At 37.9% G+C, this 22,060-nt stretch overlaps 1 protein-coding gene across 1 annotated transcript in view; it reads right to left on the minus strand.

Annotated features, from left to right (window-relative positions):
- Nucleotides 1-58: 58 nt before the first annotated feature.
- The window catches only part of ift122 (intraflagellar transport 122 homolog (Chlamydomonas)), a 33,908-nt gene continuing 11,906 nt past the window's right edge, over nt 59-22,060 (minus strand). Inside the window, exons 14-29 of the mRNA XM_028454169.1 lie at nt 21,232-21,429; nt 21,009-21,149; nt 20,665-20,718; nt 19,209-19,370; nt 17,103-17,269; nt 12,794-12,965; nt 10,576-10,678; nt 8,702-8,842; nt 8,510-8,607; nt 7,539-7,639; nt 5,723-5,888; nt 4,315-4,432; nt 4,102-4,230; nt 1,344-1,420; nt 1,094-1,258; nt 59-589 (exon numbers count right to left, since the gene is read on the minus strand). Of these exons, the coding sequence (XP_028309970.1) occupies nt 503-589; nt 1,094-1,258; nt 1,344-1,420; nt 4,102-4,230; nt 4,315-4,432; nt 5,723-5,888; nt 7,539-7,639; nt 8,510-8,607; nt 8,702-8,842; nt 10,576-10,678; nt 12,794-12,965; nt 17,103-17,269; nt 19,209-19,370; nt 20,665-20,718; nt 21,009-21,149; nt 21,232-21,429 (2,079 nt within the window). The 3' untranslated portion in view covers nt 59-502. The remainder of the gene's footprint in view (nt 590-1,093; nt 1,259-1,343; nt 1,421-4,101; nt 4,231-4,314; nt 4,433-5,722; nt 5,889-7,538; nt 7,640-8,509; nt 8,608-8,701; nt 8,843-10,575; nt 10,679-12,793; nt 12,966-17,102; nt 17,270-19,208; nt 19,371-20,664; nt 20,719-21,008; nt 21,150-21,231; nt 21,430-22,060) is intronic.

Consider the following 22,060-nt stretch of genomic DNA (forward strand, 5'->3'; position numbering starts at 1 on the left):
TGAATAAACACACTCTCCCTGTAATTAAAATATGTTTTCAACATGAGAAAAAGACACATTTAAGCAAAAGACTTTATTAGGAAGTATTTCACACAGTATACAGGTATCAAAACCTACAGCTACGTGTGTACATTGGAAAATTGGGTGTTAAATAAATACAATAAATGGTCCTGCTTCATGTTTCATACAGTGCTCACTCTCGTGGCATTTAACTGTAAGCCCCAACGTAATCTGATGCCAATAATCCATCTGGATAGATTAGCTGGTGCACTTTTCTTCCTCTCCATAATGACCAACACTCACACACCAATGCTGTTGTTCTAACTGTGCACAATACACAGAGCTTCAGTCATGTGTCTATACTGCATTGTGACTCTTATCTTGAAATCAAAAACAAAAGCAGTGTCACATTACAGAGAGCTCATGGCAGACTGAAAAATTAAAAAGACAAAGGATTCGTTGGAGGGTTATAAAAGAGCTGCGCTAGTTGTTTTAAGGTAGATCAGTTTGGTTCGTCGATGGGTCGGCGACAGTAAGGACAACAGTTGTGTTGGAGCACCAGGAGCTCGTAATCCTCGCTGTGAAACATCTGTGACAAAATAATGACACATTTAAGTCAACATAAGTCTGGTAAAACACGTGAGATACAAACTGTGAGCAATGCAACAGAAAACAAATAAAACTATACAAATTGTATTGCCCAGAGAAAATGCAAGTCAGGATGTATAATCGGAACCCCTCGGAGTCAGTATAAGCCCTCGGGGTCAGTATATACCTCAGACTCAAAATAACAATGACTAACAGTAGGGGGCGCTGTGGTGACGATTAAAACTGTATTAATAATGATATGCTGTAGGTTTGAATTGAAAAATTCTTATTTGAATCTTCCCTATTAATCAATAATCGTTAAACTTGGGGAAATAGCATAGTGTCCTTAGTATTGGGGGGACGAGTTATCAAACAACTATCTGTTCTCTCATACTTATGTGCAAGAAAAAAGAAATGAGGATGATTCATACAAGTGCGTGCATAACCACAGTTTGTCTGGCAGTAGGTGACGCTTTCTGTGCGTGTGTGTGTTTAAATGCTGTACCTTGAAGCATGTGGGGCACATGGTGATGCTCACATCAGGCAGCAGAGAGCGGAAGTATTCCCATTTCAGAGGCCGAGGCCAGCGTTTGATCAGGACGTCCCTTCTGCTCATTGAGCGCAGCACGGAGCGACTCACCTGGACGGGGACAAAGATCGAGCCCCCCTGCTGTTTGGACACCGAGAAGAACACATCCACACTCAATAAGGACCTGGTGCTTTTCCCCCTGTCTAGCTGTCCAGTTAATTCTTACCTCAAAGCTCATTTTGGCTGTAAATGGATCTTCTTCTGTGTCGTTCAAACCGTCATCCATTCTCAAAGCCTGTGGCTCTGAATATTATTTCATTAATAAAAAATAACCCAAACACACACATTCATGTAATCTCATGTACACATGATTTGCTATTGCAGTGGTTCCCAACCTTTTCCTTCTCGTGACCCCATTTTTATATTACAAATTTCTGGCGACCCCAGAGACTTCTTTTCTCTAAAGTTAGTTTTTTGGGTAACAATTTACTTCAAGTTTTATACATTAGGCTGTCATTATCTGTCATTAGCATGATTAAGGTGACATTAAGTCTGTCATTAAGCGCCGTTCACAAAATGATGACACCTTTGGAGCTATATTGGCATTTTTTGGGTTAGGGTTAGGGTTGAATGCCATTGTACATATACGTCATTTCAATTTCAACCGTTCACTGCCATTGACGCATATGTACGTCAATTGTATTTTTCAACGGGCGTTGCTAGGAGACGCTGTGGCAGAGTTCTCCCATGGATATCAGATTTGTACTGTGGTGTGAGAACAACTAGTGCCCTGTAGTTGGCAGCACTGCAGCTTTGAATGAGAGATTAGCCGCGATGGGAATACGGAGCCGAGAAGAAGAGGAAGAGTTGACGAGGGAGAAAGTGGTGCAGCAAGAGAGGACGGCAAAGCCTGGGCAGGTGCCAAACTCAAGTCGACCACTGAGAGTGTCGCGATCGTGAGAGAAGACGATGAGCGACCTGGGCCAAGCAGCAAGACCCGTCACGCCCCACCTCTCCAGGGACAAACCCATCCACCGAGACACGACTGTACCGCAGGGCCTGCCATTCCCCCCCCCCCAGCACACAGGAGAGTGCTCCACAGCCCATCACAGCAAGCTGAACCACCCAGTGCAGGGGTGAACACACACACGCACACACATACACACTATACCCATACATACCTGTAAATAAGTCCATATATTTTTGTCAAATGTAAAAATTGTAATTGTACATTGTTATGTATGTGTAAAATAATAATGATTTTGCCTTGAAAAGTGTTGTTTTTTTATAGAAGGAAACCAATGTTCAGATGTTTGATGTGTCACTAAAGCAAAAAAACATTAGCCTCAAAGTAACTATTCTGCTTGACAGCTTATTTTTCACAAAAAGCCTGTTTTCTCAGCTATTTGGTCAGACACTGGCGTTTTGTGTGAAACCTACCTATATTCAACTGCTGATTACGGAAGAACGAAACAAGCTAGAAACAAAAATATTTTACTGATGAAAGCAGTGAGTCGATTCTTTCAGAATATGGTTTCAGATTTTACATAGTCATAGTACAACATATTCTGTGGGTCTTAAAAGATGCTCTAAAATGGCTGGCAGCCAATGAGTTAATGTCAGCCTTCATCACACCTTATTCATGTTAATGACAGATGTCATGTGACAGCGTAATGTCAGCCTTATGTATAAAACCTCAAATAAAGTGTCACCTTTTTTTGTTATACTGCAATTCAATTGAAGTAGATTAATATTTGAGAAATTGAAAGTATAGAATACAGTTGTTTGAGGTTGTGTGTGGTGTTTCAATTTGAAAAAAGAATAATAATTATTTAAGCTTTTTGAGCTTTCTGCCTCTTCCTGCATTGTATATCTTTTTCTGTGATATTATATTGATTTTTTTGGCTTTTTTTAATTGTGAAAAATAAATAAATTAAAAAAATTATAAAATTTTGAAATCTAATTTTAATCAGGATCTTTTGTTTTTTGGGACCCCATTTTTATATCACAAGTTTCTGGGGACCTTGAAGATTTCTTTTACCTAAAGTTAGTTTATTTATTTTTTTATTCCTCATTTTATTTGAACTAAATTAATATTTGAGAAATTAAAAGTAAAGCACTTGTTTGAGATTGGGTGTGGTGTTTTAATTTGAGCTCTTTGAGTTTTCTGCCTCTTCCTGCACTGTATATCTATTTCTGTGATAATTTTTTTCTTTTTTTGGGGGGGGGGAGAATAAAACAATAAATTAAATCTTAAAATATAATTTTAATGAGTATCTTTTTTATTGTATCTTATTTATTAAAAAAAAATACTACACATTTCAGGGGACCCCATTTTATTTCCAGGCGAACCCACATAGGGTCACAATCCCAAGGTTGAAAAAAACTGTGCTATATATGTTAAGGTTTCGTTTATTCAGACAACTTTTTTCCAGAAAACTTGATCTCCTGACATGTTTCGATTGTCAACTGCCAGTCTTCCTTAGAGGTGATTGCCTTGATGTATCCCTACGAGTTATTTCATAAGGAAATCATCAAAGCTATTGAGTTTTTAAAATATGAAGGTATCATTGAGGGACTGGTTTGAGTGTTCACAGCCAGTTGAGGCTGTCAGTCACAGACAAACAGAGCAGACCTTTGTGCCCTTGAACGTCTGCTGGCTAATGCAGGTTAATCCACACACTAGGGCTGAGGCTACGGCTCTCTGAGGGTTAGTGTCATTAAGATGAGACAGGAGAGCCTCGCTAACCCTATTAGCTCAACAGCTAAGATGACTTAGGTCTGACAGCTTACCCACGAGTGCAGAATCAAGGCCAGTGCAGACTAAACAGCTTCTTAGACCTGTCAGGACGTGGAGCACAGCCCTGCTCTTCATTCATCAATTGATGTGCAGTAATAAAAGGTCTAAAGACCAGTGAAGTGGAGACTACATAATTCATGGGAATGTGATTCTTTATGTGTGTGGCGAGGTGATCAAAGGATACCCCCGCTATCCACAGTCTGCCATCGTGCTTCCTTTCTGTTCACGTCAGGAACTTCAAGATCAATCAGAGACAGAGCCTCCTCGTCACCGATGTCCTCCTCCAGGTAGAACTGGACCAGAGGCAGAACCTCTGTGTACAAAGAAAGAAAGAAGAAACCGCATCAGGAAAGTCCCCAGTGGCTAGCACCGCTAACGGCGCTCAAACGTCACTGACCATAGGATGAAGCCGAGTAGATGAAAGGCTGCCGGCAGTTGATGCACACGCTCCCCTGGTTGTTCAGCAGGGGATTGTTGGTGGAGCAGCGGTAACACATCATGCCCTCAATCAAGTCCTGCAGGAGGGATATCAGGGTTCAACCTCGCTGTCAAATTAGCAGACGTCAAAACACTCAAACAGATGTATAAAAGAATGCGAAAGGCATTCAAACGCACAACCTTCTACCTGACACTTCTTACACAAACACATGAGCAACTACTTAGTTGTAGTTTCACTTTAGGGTGCTTCACCTCTAAAATAAAGCTGCTTCATAACTGGAAAAACAAAACAAATTTTTGAGAGCTGTTATTTTCTATTTATTTTTAAAGGTTAAGATATATTAACATTTCATTTAACAATATATTTATCAATCAAACAATACTTTAATATATCTTAACTTTAAAAAAAAAATATGACTTACTAACGTCATGTGTACTTTCAGATCTTTCAAAATAAAACACCATGTCGTGTTTTAGGGACTGTAGCCGTTGAGTCTGATCACATTTATTTTGAAGCCCGAGGCCGTTATATTTGATGGCATTTTGTTTGACAAGCGAGCCTTTTCACCTGACAAAGGTTTTGCAGAGAGTCCGTTTGGTCTGATAAATGACAGAGGTTTTCTTGATACCTGATACCTCATTCTGAGATCTGAGGATGTCCTCAAAATGTCCACAGTACTACAGAGCCAATAGGAAGCCTCAGTGCATGCTCCTCCCACCTCATTATTTTTTGGTTTGTGTAACTAGTTAACTAGTGCTTATTTTACCTTACACTAGTATGCTAGTGCTGCTTCAAATGGGTTTACTATTCAAGTAGTAGATGACTTAGTTTTACTATTCCATCTACATGACTAGTAAGGGCAAAAAAGGCTTAAACTACTAAACTACTGAGCATGCTAGCTTTTGCTAGCAAACTAATAACATACAATTGTTTGCACAAGTTAACGAAATTCAGGATTTTGTTGCTCACTAGTGAACTAGTGAACTAGTGTGTTTTTGGCATTCCTGATATCAAGAATACATAATAAATACTCACTAGGCTTTACATGGGAGGAAACCCATACGTAAAAGTATTGAAATTTGCAAAATAGCGGTGGGAAACTGATTCATTCCAGTCTTAAATGTCTATCATGCAGAACAAACCAGACTGAAACAAAGATGAGGTTGTACTTTTAATAAAATGAAATATATATATATATATATATATATATTATTTGTCTATGGTTTTAGCCTTTAACATTTCTAAACATTTCTCTCAGTGTATTTTCTCACCTCACAAACAAAGTTAAAAGCCTGAGCTGATTTTGAAAAAAATCTGCACATAAAAATCCATTTGCAAATAAATGCTGTAAAACTCTTGGTCTCACCTCACTGTCGTGGAAGGGTTTGGATCGAATGGTGAGGCTGCCCAGCTCGATGGACTCGTGGAAACGTGAGGGAACGTGCAGCTCCTGGAGCTTCTCATACGAATACCTGGCAAGCTTATAGGCACCCAGTCTTCGACTCTGCTTGGCCAACGCGTACCAGGTGTTGCTGATAATTAGGTCAGGGAAAAATATTCTGGAGGCAGATCTGGGACGGGAATATTGATTTTCTTGGAGAATACTTGTTGGGAAAAAATGTGAGAAAATGTACACTCGCGTTTCGAAATACGGGCGATTACAGCTCATCCTTACGTTTTTTATAATGAGCTGAAGCTAATCCTGCAGCTCCTGCTTATACTTAGAAACAAACGCCAGGCTTGGTTTGTTTGGGGCTCTCTTCTGCTCCCGAGTTGGGGAAATTGTTGCTTGTTTGTACTTATATAGAGATCGATTGTTGGAAGTGTAGTTCTGAGAGTGAATCTCACAGGTCAATGAGCTGCAGCTGCAACAGCCCGACTTTGGCTTTCCTCCATCACCTAAAACTCCACCACTTCTCTCCTTTTCCTCTCTAATCAACAGCTCTCCAGCTCCTCCCACACACCCACTAATGGCTGGGAAATGGTCATGAATGTGGGGACCTTCCTATTGTGTAGATGTGATGTTCAGTAACAATGTTTAACTGTTAAAAATAAGTGTAAAAATCTGATTTTTAAAGCTTTTGGCTACAGAGGAGCCCCTTCCTCCACAAAGGCTGCTGCTTCCTTCTCTCTTACCCACACTACAGTCCATGTGATGTGGGGGAGGGGGTGGGGCAGAGGGGCTGGGGGGTAGAGTCTGGTTTTTAAAACCCAAAATGCATTGCTCAGTGAAGACATACACAAATAAACAGCGAATCAAAGTTTGTGATTGCATAAGAAGGCATTGAGTTCTCTGTCTTGTCGTTGTTTATTTTCTAATTCAGTGCTAGCATTGCAGTCCCTTTATGCTGTGGTCATTGGATTTTCCATTCAGAAAAGGGTACTAAGACGCAAAAAACGAGTGGTTTTTCAAATTCAAATCAAAAATTGCTTTTCTAATTCATTTTTGCATAATTGCATTTTTTGTCAGGGTCAAGAAGGGATAAAAATATTTTTAAAAAATGGTTGATTTTAATTTTCTGTGCCTAAAAACAAAAAAAAAAGCCATCTGCAGAAATCTCTGCACGCAAATTAAACCAAAGTGGAGATGGAATCATGTCCTCTTTCGTGAGACACACTCTTTTATTGTTTAGAACAGTGGTTAAATTAGTTTAAACTGGTAAATACTGAGCATGAAAAATCGTGAAAGTGGTTAAATTGGCAAAAATAAGCATGATATTGAGTTAAGAGAGGATAAAAGTGACAATAATGGGTAAACATAAGCAACAATAGGTGGGAAAAGTGGTTGAAAAGTTTTATAAGCGCTGAAAATGGATCCTGACCCCAAGGTTGAGAACACCTGGTTTATTTTTTTTGTTTATAGAAACAGAAAATGAAAATCAGCCTTTATTTAAAAAAACTTTTGTTTATCCCTTCTTGATCCCGATAAAGAAAGATACCTTGAATTTGAATCCTGATTTTTTAATCTTAAAATATTATAATTTTTTGTTTTTAATATCTTTTCTGAAAGGAATAACCATTGATCCGAACATACACTGACCCATTGCTTCCACTGTTAAATAAGAACTATAGGTGTTTGTTCCACTTTCGATATTCTCCTTCCTACAGTCCGTATTTCAGAGTTGTAAGCATATTACAGATTGTTTTCTTTCAAGGTCAATGATTCCCAAATGTTAGGATACACCTTGGAAATGCCTGATGGTATGTCCTTGGTAAGGTTGTTCAGGAGAAATCTACAGATGTTGAAGAGCGTCTCTGGCATGTGGGAACTGAATGGCTCATCCTGAAGATTAAAAAAACACACAAGAAGTGAATAGTAAAAGGGATTATAAAGATATGATCATGGTAAAAGCTCAGTTTTCCTATCTTTAACCTGGTCTAATAACCGCTTAACTTCCTGGCAGTTCCTCAAAGCGCCCACAAAAGGGAAAGAAGAATTGTTTAAGGCTTTGGGGCATTTTTATTGCTAAAGTTGATAGTTTCAACACATACTGTAGCGCCTGTCTGGAAGAATTAGGGAGAGATAGAAAAGGTTTGCTGCTCTGGATTGGATCATGGCGATGCCCCTCGGTTTGCAGGGTGTGATCATAGCCAAGCAAAAAGCTGAAACAACAAACACAAGAGCCCTGACACAGGCCAGCTCACCCAGGAGGTGCTCCTCCGACGCAGAAACTGTTGGTTTAAGTGTGTGTTAGGGCTGAGGCCTCAGCCTGAACGGTTATCTTTTTCTATTAGGAAGTTGGTTACCATAGCGATAGGGGTCAGGAAGGTTTCAGAAGACTTATAATGATGGTTCCTTTAAGCTGCTATTTCCCTTCAATTGATTAGCAGCTACATTTTATGCCCCTCGTTCTCTCTTTTGTTCCCTTCACCTAAAAGCCGGTGTGCTCATTTGATTTCAGACCTGAGTCTTTTTCTTTAGGTTGATATAATCTCTCAGCTTTAGATGGCACTCTTATCAAACTAAGCCACGAAGGAAAGAAGCTGACAAAAAAAGGTGCTTAGCAAGTACAAAGGATTGCATTGGACTGTCAAAAATTGTTTGTATTCTGATCTAACCACAAAATAATACAGTCACCTGGCTCAAACCTTTTGCTAGTTGCGTGTGGTCCAGTGGGACAAAAGTGAAGCAGACAAATAATCATGTTCTCACCGTGTAGCGCTGAATAGAGCGGTAAACGTGGTAGAGCTCAGCCAGATGCTGGAAACGCTCAAACTTTCTCAACATTTCATCCCTCTGCTCCTCACTTTCTAGTTGAGGTAACCACAATCAGAGCAACGTGTTGTAAATACTGCACATTTATTATTTTTATTTCCATTAATAAAATGTGAAGACACATCTCACCTCTTGCAATGTCCAGACACTGCATGGACAGCATCCAGTAATAGTAGCCTGCATCATTGAATCTGTTCTCCACTACTGCATTGTGGGTAAGCTGCTCCAGAACCTTTACAGCTTCATTCTGACGCCCGGCTTTGTGAAATGCTAAAGAGCAGCAAAACAGAAACAGTGATGACACACAGGATGTAACACTGAGGTTTTTGTTGAAAATCCCAAAAATGCCTTGATTATGGGCGAGGCTCCCACGCCCAGTCTATACTATAAAAATCTACCAAGAACAATCTATGGTATGCTAATTTGCTATTCACTATTCTGTCAATCCAACCATAGATTGCACACAGGTGCTAGTTTTTATTGGAGGGGCGTGGCTAACAGTGGTGGTTAGGGATGTAAGAAGCCACCAAATTATCACAAACCACCAATCTCAGCCAATAGCAAATTTCGATTGTAATAGCCAGGTTTCAACTCATAGAGGGCAGTCACCCAAATGTTAAGAATTAGACAAGGATCAATCAACAATACAACTTCAAACCTAAATAGATTAGTTTTCAGTAATTTAAGGGATTAGTTACTCTTTCAAAGTCATTCTCTATAAGAAATTAACTGAATGGTTGCAGTAGCTTTTAATCATATAAAGAAAAAAAAAACCTAAACCTTTGGAGTTTCAGGTCTTTGATTGCAGTGTTTTTCAACCTTTTTATGCTGTGGTCAGTAGCTGCTGTGAAGCTGTCTGTTTTTGCGCTTTGGGAAGGGGAGCACAATGACATATTTGCAGGCAATAATTAAGTATTTTTTAAAAATGTTTTTTGGAAAAATTAGGTGAAATTGAATAATTTCCCACAGCACACAAGTGTGCCGCAACACAGTGGTTGAAAAACCCTGCTTAAATGAACATGACCTCTATTTAGAAACAGGTTTATGGAGTGAAACCACTCGCTGCAATGAGAGTGAAGGGTCAAGATGTATTAGTGGCAAAAGGGACAGTTGTAATTTCAGCACATTTCTGTCCACAGGAATCAGGTCAGTCAGTCGCAGCATTAATAAATGAACCTGTCTGCTTTTGTTTTAGTATTTCCAGCTACAGAAGTTTTCTTATTTTCATCCTTTTTCATTTCAGTCGTTTAAAAACCAAAACACCGTTTCGATTTGCTGAGCTGTTCCTTAATTTCATTCATTCGTTTCAATTAAACTTTGAACCATCAGGTGATTAAAGAAATCGATTGCTCTCAGTTAATCTATTGCAGAAGCTAATGAACTTCACCAGAGGGCCCAAAATATATCTAATACATCAATTTAGCTGAGCTGAGCATTATTCATTTCTAAAATGTACAATGGACAGGACAGAATCTTTCACCACAGGGAACATAATACTGATAAATGTACACACAATGATTCTGACATGACTACAAGCAAGCTGCAGCACGTCATGTATAGTCCATGTTGAGACAAGCGGAGGCAGATTATGTAGAAGAGGAAATATCCCTGCTGAGATTATAATTATAAACCTATGAGCTGATTAGAACTACAGTATGGTTTCAGTTGGTAATCATCATCAGAGCTGCTTGTAGAACTGGTGATTAGAGACATGCATGTCGTTCAGTAACCAGGCATCCCTGTTCTCCTCGACTCGGAAAAGAGGATCAGGTTTTACACTGGATACTGAATATCTCTGGGAGGTAGTGAAAAATGTGTATTCAGGGCTGGTCGGGATTTATCACTTCCATATGTAAACATAAGCTGTTGAAGGAGACGTTAATGTTGACTGAAATAATCCTGGCCGAGAAGGTTTTAGATGAAATTGAAGTCGTTGGACCTTGTAAATGTGTCCTGAACGAGCTGAGGAAAAAAGTGAAAGTCAAGCCTTTGTGTTGACGCACCTTTTTGTGCCTCCTCGAAGCGATCGTTTTCAGCCAACCACTGGGCATAAGGTACAAAGATGTCATTCCTGAACTGGGGATATTTCTCCACCAGTGCAAAGGCCTGAGGAAAAGCAAGATAGGAAAAGATAGAAAACGTTGGAATAAGTTCCCTGAATGAGAAACAGGTACCACAGAGTGTTTTAGAAGGAGAAGTGCCAGGTTTGATTTAGTTTTAGTCATAGTTAAGATTTAATCATCAGGACTATTTCAGTTACAGTCTGTGTTTAAAACTGCATACAAACTTACTACTCATACAAAGTCTGACGTCAAAATGAGTATGTAGTGTGTTCACATTATATCAAACAAGGGCAACTGGTGGCCCTCGCACTAATTTTGAGCAACCCCTGAAGTAAAAACACAAAATCAGTTAAAAACACATGTGAAATTACAGAAATATACACAAGACAACATAAATACACAAAATCACTCCAAAAACACAAGACAGCAACAACAAAAACAAAAAAACAACACCAAATACACACAAAAAATCTACAAAATGACAACAAAAATACACAAATTGGCTCATAACACACAAAACAACAAATTAATTGAGAGGAAAATATGCTAAATGGCTCCAAAAACACACATAAAACAACAGTAAAAACACACAAGGCAACAACAGAAAGCTCAAAATGAGAAAACAATTACACAAAAGACCACAAAAAACAAAACAAAACAATAAAACACCATAAACACATGAAACGACAACACAAACTTATTCTTTTTCCCTGTATTATTGCTGATTGGTCACTATTCCAAATGCTGTATTGAATGTTGATAATGTGACCCTCGGATCAGAAAATAATTTTTTTTATTTTTGTGGCCCCGCTATGATAAGTCGGCCACCTCTGCATTCGATAGTATGGAAAATTTGAATACGCAAGAAATACCTGGATATATTCGATGTGATCAATGCGGAAGACCATATGATCATGAGTACTGATTGGATTTTGTCCCATGTGACAAAATTATAATTTTGTTTTTATTAGTTAACCAAAATGCAGTGGAAGAAAACTTTTTTTTAGTCGACAAATAGAACACAGTAGAAGTGGATTGCACTGCTCCGGGTATACATAAAGATCAACGACAGTTGATGGAAGAAAAAGACATTACAACACATTTTGAGAATAGCATGCGAGGCAAAGTATCGCTACATCATTATTAATTATATGAGAACAAGAAAAATGTATGAGCTCAATTGATTTCACAGTCAATTAGTGCTCCAACCGCTGCCTTTAGGCTGGATGAATGACAGCACGTTAAGAGCTGCTGTACTGCCCCGTGGACACATGTTTGCCTGCTGTATTGACTAATTAAGCTAAATGTCCTGTGGCCAATAAAATACTTTGGAGTGATACCACACCAGAGACACAGTAAGCGGCTATGATTCCCAGGCCTGTGATCCCAAAGCCATTTGAACACATACTTTGTTTTAGAGAGTAGTGGGAGCACTGAATAGCCTCCATATGGGTTCATAGTGTAACTCAGTCTGCAGTGAAACACACAACGTAGTCCCTCAACCTCCACCTCCCCTCCTCTGCTCTGCTCTTTCTTCTTCTTCTTCCTTCCTGAGGATTAAAGAAATAGTCCAAAAAGACTCCCTCTGAAACTTCAACAGGACCATGTGATCGTGATTTGAATGTTCTGGTTTTATTTTTTTGGCTCCGCTGTTTCAGCCTTCAAATTGTCAGCGTGCATCTGTGTAACGCATTTAACTCGATTATAGTCAGCAGATGGATTAAAGAAAGGCAATATTTTCTTCAGCGTGATCCACCCTGATGGAGGATTGATTGGAAGCAGAATGGAGCTTTAAGCCGATACTCTTTCAATGTAGTTGAGTGTTGTGAGCTTCTCACTGGCTAATCATCGTGTGGGCATGGATTCTGAGAAATCCAAAGCTGAATGATTAGCTCTGATGTGTATGTGTGTCTGAGGTTTAAGTTTGCTAGTGTAAGGGGAAATTATGCACACATATTGTCTTAGTGTTTGAATTTGGCTGCAGTTACTCTCACACGAAAATGATGTATGTTTCTTGGGACCGTGAGGTCATGAATGGTTTTAAGTGTCGCCGATATCATTTTGAATACACAAAACCATGTGTTTCCATGTGATTGTCTAAAACACGTCTTTTCGTGAGTTATGATGGGCAGGGCAGGTGTGCAGGAATGAGTCAAACCTCTTCCCAGTGTCTGGTTTCCACATGCAGTTGCACCAAAGCCTTCAAGTCCCCCATTTTGGAGTAGGTCTCTGAGGCGTAGCCGTGGTGCTTCAACTCCTTCAGGTAGTGAGCACACTTGGAAAGTGGTTCACGTTCCGCTTTGTCCAACTTACGAGCGATGTCGATCAGCCTGAGTTCAGAGCAGAGAGGAGGGAGCACATGGAAAAGACAGAAGGCCATAAAACATAGGTTGGTTCAAGGGCCAAACAGGGACCAGTTCCATCACAAAGCGGCCACAGGTTATAGGCAAGAAAATGAACAGTTTCCACATTAATGTGCATCAAGTTTGCGCTTTCAGTTATAAATTAATAGATGTGTAAAGAGTACTCGAGTAGAAGTACTTTTAGTTGATTGAAATTGTACACAAGTACAAGTACAGTAAGTTATACAGAAAATACTCAAGTAAAAGTAAAAAGTGTCTCAATTGAATAGTACTCAAAGTAAAAGATAATAGTTACTTTCACCCCCGATGTTTATTTTTGGTAATAAATCTTGCCACGGTTCCCTTACACACAGTAAACATCTCGTATTTAAACTTATAAAGGAAGTGACCAAATCTAGCACAATTGGAACTTAATCTATTTTCCACCAAGGCATCTGTAAATAAAAAGGTTTGTCAAAATGTACAATTCTTTTTTAAATAAAATATCACCAATGAATGCTATTCAAAATAAAAAAAACATGCTCAGGCTCTAAGTTTAGCTATATAAATTAACTCTGAAAAATGACCTCCATTCAATGCTGTTTTTGGCGCCGTGCATTATGTTTAATCACGTTGGTCGACTATGATGTGATGCATTTGATTGTTGTCTGCTCATTTAATTTTTTGTAGTTTCACAATGTTCATTGATCATTTTAAAACAAAAAATAATAATTTACTCAGTAACGGTTGGGTGTAGAAATGTAACAAATTACTTTTCTTCTTTTAAAGCGTACTTAAATACAAGTAAAATTACTGATTGACAAAAATACTCCAAAAAGTACGTACATGTGCCCATAAAAGCAACTCAGTTTCAGTAACTTGATCAGTTACTTTCACCTCTGTAAATTAGACAAAGTATGGAAGGCATCAACAATATCTAAGCAATAAGTGACAGATACTTAAATGTCCTTTAATTTGTTTATTTTTGAACAAATTTTATTTAATTTCTAGAGATTTTGTGGAATAATTTAATAACAATTGCAGGATTTTGAAGAGAAAAAAAAAAGAGTTCCTTCAACAACAATTTACAATAAAATATTATTATTATTATTATTATTATTAAAGAATGATTTGGTAATTTACACAAAGATTTATGTTTTCTCATTTTGTCATTTTCACTTTCTCCTGCGGGCCGAATCGGATGCTCTGAAGGGCCAGATTTGGCCCCCAGGCCTTGAGCTTGACACATATTCCATAAAACCTGAAATCTTTTTTTAAGTGTTTCTGAAATCAGTCATCAGGTGAGTGTGATTCAGATAAAGCTCTATGACAACAGCGTCAGTGAGCAGGGAGACACAGGCAGCACCACAGGAGGCTCACAGTCTGATGGAGTCAGCAGTTTCTGACCACAACATATCATTTGGCCTGGTTTTCCAACAAGGCAAAGAAACACATTACATTCCCATTACGAGTGCATGAGTGAACGTGGAGAGGAAATAAATTATTTCATGCTATGTTCGCTCCCTCAGCATGTCAACATTCACTCTGTGAAACAAGAGTGATTGACAACGCTACGCCATCAAAGCTAAAAAAAAAAAGGTTCAGCATCTTTAAGGGTCAAATATGATAATTGAGGGGATTGAGTGTTGTACCCCTAAAACGAGTCAATTACCACACCTACTTTACCTAACCCACCACCTCAGGACCCCATTTGGGGTCACAAGACACTGGGAGGGGGTCGCCAGATACCTTCAAGAAACTGGGAATATTTTCTGACCATTTTGAGCCCATTTTTTTGCTTATTTCCCCTTTTTCTGCAACTACACCAAACTTGCCATATTTGAACCTATTTTTATCACTTATTCTTGCCATATTTTGGCTACTTTTAATGCATTTTTGCTACATTACTCCTATTTCTGACAGTTCTCCATCAAATTTCAATACCCTTTCGGCACATTTTCTCCTCTTTCAAGACATTTCTGGCACTTATAAACCCTTCCCACCACTTTTCCCACCTAATGTCACATATGTTGACCTATTGTTGTCACTTTTAAACACATTCAGAAGTTGCCATGCCCATTATTTGCCAGTTTAAACTAATTGTTCCTACTTTTTTCCCGCCACTTTTAAGCCAATATTGACACACAGACTATTTAAGACGCTCAGCTGGTAGCCTGTTCATTCCAAAGTTCTAGATGTAGATGTAGGCCGTCTTCTGTTCCCTCGAGTTCTCACAGACTTTACTTTGTTTTTTATCTCAAAAGTTGGATTGTAAACCGAGGTCCCACATGCTTCTTCTGCTGGGCATCGTCCAATTACAACAAAAACAAGCTTGAGGTGTTTTTCTTGGCTGCAGCAACAATCCTTAATGTTCCCTTTGTTATTCATCAAAATAACTTACAGTAAATCACATATCCTCAAATCACAGTCTGCTTTAAAATCCTTATTTTGGAGAGACTTCGGTGAGGCAGTTGGTTTATTAGGTCAATAATATGAATGATTATAATAATACAATATCCTCGATTGTGTGTGTAGTAATGCCAAATATTGGTTTGAATCACATTTGTCTGGTTTTTTTATGTTTATAACTCAGGAAATGAAGAAAAAATTACATTTTGGAAAGTACAGTAATCTATCTTAGTTTAGAGCATTTATCACTGACTGCATCAGGATTTCAATAATTGTTACAATGTAACTTAATAACAAATGTTATGTCCAGTTATTTTATGTGTTACGGTTCATTATATTGATTCCAAGTCTGTAATAAATATCTTGTTAGACTTTATGAGCAACAGAATCAAAGTCATGAGTTTAACGGTAGAATTAATGAGGCAGCTTGACAAATACAGAGTAGTGGTTCTTAACCTTGGTTTGATATCCGGTTTTGGCAGGAATCAAAACGCACACATAAAATGTGCTACACAAAATAAATAAACATGATATAGTACTTTATTAAAAGATAAATTATAACCAAATGTTATATTTAAATTTTAGATATTAATTCATAAAAATTCCTATTAAAATCATTTTGAACAAAGTAAAAACTTTGTCCAGGCTTATGTGTATGGGGTACCAAATGTAAAAACTTGGTCACTGTTTCAAAGCTGACATATTTTGAGCATTTAGCTCATTTTTCTTTCATTTGAGACAAATTCATGTAAAACAGTATGTTCTATATCACTGTCTATATCATTTGTTATACACATGACAAATAAATCTAAATGTAAATGTTAAATCTAGATGTAAAAGTTAAATATAAATATTAAATGTAAATATAAATGTTAAACTTAAATGTTAAATCGGTGTAAAGCTAAATGTTTCAAAATTATACAAATTGGGCAAATCAGTACCTGCCAATCACGCGGCCCCGCCCACACTTTACATAATTTCTAAACATTTAGCTTTACTCTTGGAGACCAATTTAACATTTAGATTTAACATTTAGATTTAGATATAACATTTATATTTAGATCTAACATTTTGATTTAATCCTTTATCCTTTATTAATTGTTAATTTATTAATCTTTCACTGCATTTAACCCATTTTCCCCAAGGGGCAGCAGTGAGCTGCCACAGTGTAGTGCCCGGGGAGCAATTGGGGTTAAGGGACTCAACATCCCACAGTGATGGGCCAGGTGAGATTCGAACATGACTCTCCGATTACAAGCCCGCTTCCTTAACCACTAGGCCACCACTGCCAAAATAATTTATTTATTTAGATTTATTTTTCATGTGTACACATTTCAAACAATGATATAGAACATGCTGTTTTACATGAACTTCTGTCTCAAATGAAAGAAAAATTAGCTAAATGTTCAAAAATTGAAGTTATTACATTCGGCATCCCATATACACTTGTGTCAGAATAAAATATATATCTATGATTTTTGTTTTGGAGAAATTACATTTTATTTTTCCAATTACGAAGGGTTCAGTGAATGCACTGTACCTCCAATCAGGTTAAAAATCGCTGCTATAGAGTGACCTATTCGTATATATTCTGAGATGTTGAACTAACCTGGTTTGAAGTACAATAATGAAAAGTAACAGCGTCAGATCTAACAAGCTATATTCCTAAAGGTTAAACAGAAATAACAGCAGCTCAAAAAGTGATATGGCACGTACATGTCCACCCAGCCGTTCTCTCCAATGATGTCGATGGCTTTGAGATGTTCTCCTGCAGACAAGTACATTTCTGCAGCTGCTCGTGGCTCTTTGCTGCTCCTGGCCCAATCAGCCTGCTTGGTCATCAGGATCTTAGAGCTCTTTGGGTCCGTCGCCCCAACAAAGTCCTGCGAGGAGAGAAATTTGATTACACAGAAAAGGTGCACAAGATATTTAATTTACTTAGTGAGCAATGAAAAACTCATTGTACTTATAATTGAAAATATGTTGCAATATATTGCAGTTGTAATTATTCTTTTGTACAAAGAGTTTATGAATATTAGTAAAAATCCAACTCTCGTCCCTAGTTGGGCTTTTACATAACATATTATAAACAAGGCACTGAAATATAAATGTAAAGATGCTAAAGTGAACCCATACACACATGTACAAAAGCCCATACAATCATCACAACAGGCCTATAAATGACAAGCATGCACAGTACACCAAAATACATACTACAGAGATATTACATGAGACCATCAGTAAAGCACGGGCTGTTTTTAAGTGCTATATAAAAATGCAGTAGACAATAGACATCCTCACAATTTTGACAATTAAGCTATCAAAACGACCAGAGAGTTCCCGAGATTGTAATTTTATAATTTGTAACTTTTAAACTTTTTGAGTTATTCATTTTTTTGTGAAACTGCATTGACTTTTCAGCTCCGGCCCCATTTTTAGAGTGGACAGCACGTTAAGTTATGGACGTAAGAGAGGAGCTGCTACAGTTTTTACCTTCAAATCTTTTTAAATAAAATAGAAACCATTCAACCTTTAACATGTTCAGCTACTACGTTCAACCCATTTTAACCTTTTTAAACCTTATTGCTAATGTTAAGCTATCACTAGGTTAATGCTAATGCTAGGTTAGTACTAATGCTTGGTTAATGCTATTGCTTGGTTTATGCTAATGCTAAACTAATGTTAAAGCTATTGCTAGGTTAATGCTATTGCTTTGTTAATGCTAATGCTAGGTTAATGTTAATGCTAGGTTAATGATAGTGCTAGGTTAGTTCTAATACTAGATTAATGCTATTGCTAGCCTAATGCTAATACTAGGCTAATGCTAACGCTATGCTAAAGCTAGCTAATGATAATGCTAGGTTAGTGCTATTGCTAGGTTAATGCTAATACTAGCTACTGCTATGCTAAACTAATGCTTGCTAATGCTAAGCTAATGCAGTGCGACGCGGGCCAACACCTGCATCCTCACTTGCATTTTCTTCCGGAAATGCAAATATTCTAGTTGTAATCGACTTTCGGGAGAGAAATAATTTTTGGAATTTAATTTAATTTAATGCAATTGGAAAAAACGCCAGTCACCATAATTAGAATTGAAATTTATTGAACATGTATAATTGAAAATGTAATTATAACTGAAAAATAAAATTGTCAGTCATCATTAAAAGGAGAATTTTAATGTTGGGGACTGTGAGGAGAAGTCCAGGATAGACACAGTGAAGCACATGGGTCAGGTTAGAGACAGCAGGAAGAGACACACAAACCGCAGGCAAAAGGAGACGGTCTTCTTCCCCTCCGGTGTCGGTCCTAGCTAAACAAACAGCCTGTGGTACCAGATGGTCACACAGCCACATAAATATACAGCAGCCACATCAAACACATCCACACTCTGATGCACACACATGCACAAATATACACAACCAAGTCATGGCTAAGTCCTTCTGCTTCAGCAAAGTGATGATCAAAAGTGTCGCCCCACTTCATATAAACAGTGCCGACCTTCTCATCAAAGTCAGACCTTCATCTTATTTCACCCCATTTGTGCTCCATTTCCCACTCTAACAGTACATGGAACGTAAATGTCAAACATGTAAATATATGCAAAGGTACTGTGTGGCATATGGGCACTGATGATGTATGTGGAGATTTCACTGATTTATGAGGAGATAAAAGACATGCAGCCCAGAGGGGGAGACTGAACACCCCAACTTGGCCAAATTGTGCACAATGAAGAAAAACATCTGTTCCGAACTCCTTTAAAAGAACAAAATTTAGAACACAAAGTTTTTCAATGTCTCTTTTTATCGATTCTGATTTAATCACCTTGGCGTAGTCAAACATGCACAGATCAGTGTACATGCTGAGTGCTCGGGCTTCGTGGCCGGTCCGTTTGTAGAGCTTGGCTGCCTCGTGGAATTTCCCCTGGTAAGCGTAGACGTCTGCCAGGAACAGCTCATTGACGTTCTCACCCCGCTTCTTCCTCTCCTGAAAATAAGTCACCACAAACACGAGCAAGTGGGCAAGAGATCAACATAAATACACACACAACAATTATGACAGCAACTTCCTGAAGCCTAAGCAACTCATATGCATATTGACGGGATTTGATATTGTTTATTTTGGCTGGAAATCAGGATACCAGTAGTCTCCTTTGACCAAGGGCTTAAAGGAATGTCCTAATGAAGTATTTGCACAATAAAATTTGGAGGTGCCTATTTGATGATGATCAGAAGATCTCAGAAGGCAAATAAATTCTGTGTTAGGGAAAACTGTTTGAAATTAAATTTCTTATCAATGATATCTCCCATAGTTAAGATCAACTAGTACTCAAATTTGGAGTGCATGTGTTCGATTTTGGTTTACTAGTGCGCCACTAAACTTTACTAGTGAAGTAAAAAGTGTGTTGTAAGGGATTATATGTTAATAAGAGGGCAGGAAAAAGCAAATTTATTTTTATTTATTTATTTAAAAAAAAAAAAAAAAAAAAAATTCAGGCTTGCCATTGGCTTTCAAAAAGATTACAACCAATCAGGGAGCTGGATTTGGTTATAATCCTTCCAACCTTATTTACTAGCACTACCAGTCAAGTCGGCTTTACTCGTACTACTAGTAAACTAAAAGCAGTCTATTAGTACTAGACGTTACCAGTCGTGCAAAATGTTCTAATAGACAAGGGACATTTTCCTTTCAAGAATTAGTTTTTGATCATGTTTATTAAAGTGTGGAAGAATTAGTGCCAAGATATTGTTATTCTGGATTTTATTTGAAGTAGATTTATTTTATATACAGTTGTTTTTTTTATTTATTATGTGTGATGTGGTAATTTGAAAAATAATTATAATTTGAAAAATGTAAAAATATAATTTTCATCAGTAAAGTTTTTTTTTTTACCAATAACTAGACATTTTAGGGACCCCAATGTTTAAATGTTGCTTTGCTGGTCCTACTAGTAATTCAAAAGTGTCTACTAATATTTTATTAACTTGCTTCCTAGTGTGCTGAATAATAAAACTTTTTTTTTACTAGTAATACTAGTGCACTCAAAGTCTCAATAAACTGTTCTTAGTCTACTAGTAATACTAATAACGCCAAAATATTCACTAGTAGTACTAGTAGAACTAAAGCAGAGGAAGTAGGAGGGATTATAACCATATCCAGCATCCTGATTGGTCGATGGCAAGCCTGAATTTTCTTTTCTCTGCCCCCTTATACTATGGTTGATATCACTGATATCAAATTTATGCTCAAACGGTTTTACACACTGTAAAGAAAACATTACCTCAATGCTATTGATGAGCTCCAGGTAACGCAGGTCTCTGATCCGAATAAAAGCCTGGAATTAGCAGGGGGGAAAAAAAGAAAGGAATTTGTTAAATGAAAAACTTGTGTTCTCCATTGGGATCTATCCTGTGAAGATCCGGTCAAAAATATTTCAAGATTGATTGTGGAATGAAAAAATAGAATAATTAAATTATGTGTAACCGGTTAAACTCACGCATAAAGCCATGCCTTTATTGCTCATCATTATCATGTGCTTATCAGATAATAATAAAAGCCTTTTCCTGCTCCAGGCTGATTTGTAATTTGTAGCCTACTAGTTGATGACAGTTTGTGCAAAACAACCTTTTTGGCAGTGTCAAAGTCAAGTCCTTCCAGCGCTTCTGTGGCCAAATCCCTCCAGTCACTGTCTGTCACTCCTAGACAGGCAATCTGATAGGCCTCCTTAAACATCTTCCTCTCCAGGTACTGGTACATTGGTGCTGACTGATGGGGCAAAAGCACCACAGTCTGACAGTGTTGCACACCTTACACCTTAAAGACACAGCAGAACACCACCACCACTCACCTGAGGCACCTCCACTGCAGACATGGAGAACACATGCAGACAGAATATCTTGGAGCCATTGTAGCCCACCATGAAGCCTTGCATCTTCTGCTGGTGCACGGGGAAGTTGCTTGCCTTGATGTTAAGGTAACCGTTACCAGAGAAGCACAGCATGTCCTCACACTGGGTGTTCCAGGCCACGCTGTTGGCATTAGGCTCCTACAGAGAAGGTGAAAGCAGAAACAAGAATAATGAAGGTGAGAGCATGGCATGACTGTTCCTGTACCAAATGCAAATAATTAAATGCATTATTCATATTTTTACATTTATTTCACTGCACTTATTAAACACATTATAAGGTTTGCACAGTTGGTTTGCCCCAACATATGGAAATCCAATGCAGTATTTATTAGATATCAAGGATGTCAAAAACAAACACTAGTTCACTAGTCACCCACAATAACTCTGACTGTTAACTAGTCAATAATGAATTAAGGTCTTAGTTAACTAGTGCACACTTGAAAGTGAAAATGCCCACTAGTTCAAGCCTTTTTAGCCCTTACTAGTGAACTAGATGGATACAAACAACATGTTTACAAACAAACTGGTAAAAGTAAGATATCTACTAGTTGACTAGTAAACCCATTTGCAGAAACACTAAGGAACTAGTGGGGCTAAAAGTGTATGCTTAATAGTGTAAGGAAAAGTAAGCACTAGTTAACTACCGTAGTTACAGAAACAAAAAACAATACAGTAACTAGAATAATTACACTTCCTGTAGAAAATGCAAGTGAGGATGCAGGTGTTGGCCCACGTTGTACTGCATTAGCTAGCATGAGCATTAGCATAC

Source organism: Gouania willdenowi, chromosome 7, assembly GCF_900634775.1.
Source record: "Gouania willdenowi chromosome 7, fGouWil2.1, whole genome shotgun sequence".
In the NCBI taxonomy this organism is placed as follows: Eukaryota; Metazoa; Chordata; class Actinopteri; order Blenniiformes; family Gobiesocidae; genus Gouania; species Gouania willdenowi.